Below are 5,776 nucleotides of genomic sequence, written 5' to 3'. Positions count from 1 at the left end.
AGTTCAAATCCCCAGATACTTGCACTTAAGGCACCTGTTCAGCAGCAGGGTGCTTGAGTGGTACAATTAACAAAACACTCAGCTCATTTTACTCCACGCTCCCTGTGCCAACTCATCTGCGGATTGCTCTCAAAAAAAAATGAAAAAGAGTTAAAGAAAACAAAGAAAAGATTCCCTAATTTTCCTTTCTTGTTTTCCTCTCTAAGCCTTTCCACATTAAAGGGATTTTCTGAGAGGCATTCAGGAGAACAGTGTGAAAGGGACGCCTGTCATTGGCTGTAAGGCTCAGTCAATTTGCATATCCGCTTCTACTAAAGGCAAGAGTCTGCAGCTCTGCTCCGAAGCCTGAGAAGCCGGAGCAGGGAGGGAGGGAAGGTCCATCGGCATCTCTGGAGCTAGAAGGATCCAAGGTGCAGACGGCACACTCCTCTTCCGAAGAGAATTCGAGCAAAGCATGTTCACAGGAGCCTGACAATCGAAAGGCTTTAAATTGAGAAATAAAAGTACTGCAAGAGGACTTGCCTCTCGCCGCTCAAAAGAGCAAATTGGAGCAGGTGGCATGACTCCTGTCAGGCAAGGGGGCAGCCCCTACCTTTTTCCTTTGCAGTTTTTCTGCCTTTGCTTGCTATTCTCAGTAGCCCTGAGCAAAACAGTGAGATATTCCACTTTTGAGGAGGATGCCCCAGGTACAGTTATAGGTACGTTGGCTGAAGATATGCATATGAAAACACCCGGAGAAATGAGCTTCCGCCTGATGAAGCAGTTCAACAGCTCTCTGATACGGGTGAGAGAGGCTGACGGACAGCTGACCGTCGGGGAGAGCGGTATTGACCGAGAGCAGCTATGCAGGCAGTCCCCGCAGTGCATCCTGGCTTTCGACGTGGTCAGTTTCTCCCAGGAACAGTTCCGGCTGGTGCACGTGGAGGTGGAGGTGAGAGATATAAATGACCACTCGCCCCACTTCCCCCGCTCCCAGATCCCCGTGGAGGTGTCGGAGAGTGCGGCTGTGGGCACCCGCATCCCCCTGGAGGTAGCAGTGGACGAAGACGTGGGTTCCAACGCCCTTCAGAGCCTGCGCCTGGCCGAGCCACACAGCCCCTTCCGTGTGGAGCTGCAGACGCGGGCTGACGGCGCTAAATGCGCTGATCTGGTGCTGCTGCAAGAACTGGACCGTGAGAGCCAGGCCACCTACAGCCTAGAGCTGGTGGCCCAGGACGGGGGACGCCCCCCGCGCTCCGCCACAGCTGCCCTCAGCGTTCGGGTGCTGGATGCCAATGACCACAGCCCAGCCTTCCCACAGGGCGCTGTTACCGAGGTGGAGCTGGCGGAGGACGCACCCGTGGGTTCCCTGCTACTCGACCTAGACGCCGCAGACCCGGACGAGGGTCCCAATGGTGACGTGGTGTTCTCTTTCGGTAGCCGGACCCCACCTGAGGCTCGGCGTCTCTTCCGCTTGGACCCGCGCTCAGGCCGCCTCACCCTAGCTGGACCTGTGGATTATGAGCGGAAGGAGACCTACGAATTGGACGTAAGGGCTCAAGACAGAGGCCCAGGGCCTCGGTCTGCCACCTGTAAGGTCATTGTGCGCATCCGCGACGTGAACGACAACGCGCCAGACATTTCTATCACCCCTCTGGCAGTAGCCACGACCCCGGTCCACGACCCTCCAGGCCCACACACCGCCGCCTCCTTCGCCGCCCCTGTCTCTGCCTCCTCTGCAGGGCCTGGAGGCTCGGATTCTGGAATGGCTTCGATTATCCCGGAGGGGGCGGCGCGAGAGAGCCTCGTGGCACTGGTCAGCACCTCGGACAGGGACTCAGGAGCCAATGGGCAAGTGCGATGCGCCCTCTATGGACACGAGCACTTTCGACTGCAGCCGGCCTACGCGGGCAGCTACCTAGTGGTGACCGCGGCGCCCCTGGATCGCGAGCGCATCGCCGAGTACAACCTGACCCTGGTAGCTGAGGACCGCGGCTCTCCTCCGCTGCGCACTGTGAAGCCCTACACCGTGCGCGTGGGAGACGAGAACGACAACGCTCCACTCTTCGCCCGCCCTATCTATGAGGTGTCTGTGCGAGAGAATAATCCCCCGGGCGCCTACCTCGCCACCGTAGCAGCCCGGGACCCGGACTTAGGCCGCAACGGCAAGGTGACCTATCGGTTATTAGAGGCAGAAGTGGGTCGAGTTGGGGAGGCCGTATCCACCTATGTTTCGGTGGACCCATCCACAGGGGCTATCTATGCGCTGAGGAGCTTCGACTACGAGATGTTGCGCCAGCTGGACGTGCGTATCCAGGCCAGCGACGGCGGCTCCCCACAGCTCTCGAGCACCACTCTGGTGCAGGTGCGGGTTCTGGACCAGAACGACCACGCACCGGTTCTCGTTCATCCCACGCCGGCCAATGGCTCCCTGGAGGTGGCGGTGCCAGGGCGCACAGTTCGAGACACGGCTGTGGTGCGCGTGCAGGCCCGGGATGCCGACGAGGGGGCCAACGGAGAGCTGACCTTCGCCCTGCTGCAACAGGAGCCACGGGAGGCCTTCTCCATAAGCCGCCGGTCAGGGGAGATAGTGCTCACTGGAGATCTGTCCCAGGAACCCCCAGGCCGCGTGTTCCGAGGCCTTCTAACAGTATCGGACTCTGGACACCCTCCGCTTTCCACAACCGCCACTGTTAGCTTCGTGGTGACGGCGGGAGGTGGTACTGGGTCGTCCCTGCCAGCAGGAGCTGGCGGCCCCGAGCGCTCCCGTCCCCCAGGATCCAGGCTCGGTGGCACAGGGTCGCTGCAATGGGACACCCCGCTTATCGTGATCATTGTGCTGGCAGGGAGCTGCACACTGCTGCTGGCTGCCATCATCACTATTGCCACCACCTGTAACCGCCGCAAAAAAGAGGTGCGCAAAGGCGGGCCACGCCGGGAGGAGAGGCCTGGGAGCGCCAGCGGGGGACCCTCGTCCCCGAGCTCCCCGGAGGACCGAAATCTGGGACCCAGCTCTCGGGCCAACATGTTCGACGTGCTCGCCTTCCCCACGGGCAGCAGCAGCAGCAAAGCGCCCTTCGGAGGCCCCACCGCAGAGAGCTCCCAGACCGTGGTCGCTGCTACTGAAGTGCCAGGGACCGAGGGCGGCGGAGGTGCCAGGGAAAATGCCTGTCACTATGAAGGGCAGAAGCGGCTCCGGGGCGCACATGCTGAGGTTAGGCATCCCACTGGGTACTTACCCCTAAGGGTTCTAGGATTGGTGGGGGGAAGAAGGGATATGATAAAAGGAGGTAGGGATGAGGTGGCTGGTAGCTCATAGGAAATGCCTAATTCCTTTCATTCCTTTCTAATTCCTCTCACTCCTTTTTCCCCCTCCAGCCCTACAGCTCCTCCCCGGGTTATGGAAAGGAACCGGCGCCTCCTGTGGCCATTTGGAAAGGTCACTCCTTCAACACCATCTCTGGTCGGGAAGCCGAGAAATTCAGTGGCAAAGATAGTGGCAAGGGGGATAGTGATTTCAATGACAGCGATTCTGACATCAGTGGAGATGCCCTGAAAAAGGACCTTATCAACCATATGCAGAGTGGTAAGGATTCCGTACGATTTTCGTTGCCACAGTGGGCTTCTCAAAACTCATAGTGTGTACTTTTTCTTTTAACCTCTTCTTTTTTCCTTTCTTGTCCTCTTTTTTCTTTTTTTAAAAAAAAAAAAAGAAGTATTCATAGGATCATAGCTTGAAAGCCGAGAGGAAGGCCATCAGAGATGTATACTCAGAGGCAATTTAGACCAATCCCCCCAATTTCCAGAGGATAAGAGATTGTGACTTTCATAGATCACACAGGTTGCCAAGCTAAGGTTTGAACCCGAGCATTTTGCACTTCTCATGTGCCTTGGCCACAAATTATCATCTTAAAATAAATTTTTTAAATGAGGTATCAAAAATTGAGGAGTCATTCTTTTAGGCAGACGATCAGGGCCAATCTCTCAGGATAGATTTCTTTAATAAGAAGCTAAAAGCTTCTTGTCTGGGGAAAAACTGTTCATGCCTCTAGTTTTAAAGCATCCATTGAAAGGTACAGGGCAGATATTAATGCTATTTCATAAAAGATTTGTGATCACTCTCAACATTTTTTCCAACCACATTTTTTAAACATACCCAAGAAATAAACAAATCAGCAAGTATTTAAATGCCTCCTTTATGCCAGGCACTGTTAGGTGGGATACAACTACAAAGAATAAAATGACAACTTACATTTTAATGAAGCTGACAATAAATAGGTATAAAAATATATACAGAAAAACATAAAATTAACAACTGTAAATACATACGAAGTCATTAAACACAATGTATTTTGGGTGGAAGGACACTAGCAATTGGGAGAATCAGGGAGATAGGGACTGAGCTATTATCTTAAAAGAAGAGAGGGACTCTTTGAGGTACAAGTGAGGAGGGAGTGAATTCCAGGCATTGGGGAATGCCAATGAAAAGGCACAGAGATGGGAGATGGAGTAGCCTGAGTGAAGAACAGAGAGGCCATTTTTGGCTGGATGACAAAGTACAGGAGGGTAAGAATGTATATCTAATTAGTCTGAAAAGAGTTGGAGTCAGGTTGTATAGGGCTTGAAAATAAACAAAAGAATTTACATTTGATGCTAGAAGCAAAAGAAATCACTGGAGTGGCTTGAACAGGGGAGTCATATGGTCAAATGTGTCCTTAACATTTCTTTGGCAGCAGTATATAGGAATCAAGAAGTATACATGTGTATGTATAACCATAATCTTCATGAGTTTTTTTTTTCTGTTTTTATTCTTAGGATTATGGGCTTGTACTGCTGAGTGTAAGATCCTAGGCCACTCTGACCGATGCTGGAGCCCATCCTGTGGTCGAACCAATGCTCACTCTTCCCCCCACCCATCAGCTCAGCTATCCACCTTCTGTAAGAGCACCTCCCTGCCTAGGGATCCTCTTCGAAGGGACAACTTCTACCAGGCTCAGCTACCTAAGACAGTAGGGCTACAGAGTGTCTATGAAAAAGTATTGCACAGAGACTATGACAGGACAATCACTTTGCTTTCCCCCCTCGCCCAGGGAGACTCCCAGACCTGCAAGAAATTGGGGTACCCCTCTATCAACCCCCTCCTGCTAGGTACCTGCCCCCTCAGTCAGGTACCAATGACAATGTTTAACCCTATACTGCATGTATTCACACATATACAGGTCACTCCAAAAGCCCCTAAGTTATTGGCTGATTTCAGTGTTGTATATATATAAATATGCAAGATGTGCCTTAAAATGAAGTTGTTGGAAAATATTTCCAATCACGTCAGTACTGTTTGGTATTTGCAAACAAAAAAAAATGTAGTTAATGTAATTTTTATGAAATGTGCAGTATTTAATTTTTTTATCATGCTTTAGATTTTAGTTCACTTGTAGCTTGTCATTTTCTTAGTGTTTTTAACCTGTACATTGTGTAATGTAATGTTTGTACATAATGAAATTTTGTTATATTTTTATATAATAAAAGCTAAAACTGGAAGTTATTGCCAAAGGAACTGTCTGTAAGACACAAAAAACTCAGTATGTTAGAATCACTTACTAGAACTTTATCTTTCACCTTAAACAACCTAGTGTTTGTGAAGTTTGCCTTGCCAAGTGTGACTTGTATATCTTGAGTCTGTGGTAGATTTCAAGTTAAATGTTATTTAATTACATTTGGTTTTCTGTAAACCGGTATCACTTATAAGCACACTAATAAAGGATTCGTCATGTGTTTAAGGACTTTGCTATTGAATTTG

General features: G+C 51.0%; 1 protein-coding gene across 1 annotated transcript; it reads left to right on the top strand.

Moving 5' to 3' along the window:
• Positions 1-353: 353 nt before the first annotated feature.
• On the top strand, positions 354-5,266 carry PCDH8 (protocadherin 8). The gene is given in 4 exon segments (XM_020976997.2): positions 354-3,193; positions 3,358-3,565; positions 4,795-5,052; positions 5,055-5,266. Coding segments are annotated over 4 exon segments (3,213 nt in total). The 5' UTR covers positions 354-559; the 3' UTR covers positions 5,168-5,266.
• Positions 5,267-5,776: the final 510 nt, after the last annotated feature.

The sequence above is a fragment of the Phascolarctos cinereus genome, unplaced genomic scaffold, assembly GCF_003287225.1.
Source record: "Phascolarctos cinereus isolate Bilbo 61053 unplaced genomic scaffold, phaCin_HiC Scaffold_7;HRSCAF=346, whole genome shotgun sequence".
NCBI lineage: Eukaryota > Metazoa > Chordata > Mammalia > Diprotodontia > Phascolarctidae > Phascolarctos > Phascolarctos cinereus.
Note: the sequence above shows the minus strand (reverse complement) of the source record. Positions and strands in the feature narration are given on the sequence as shown.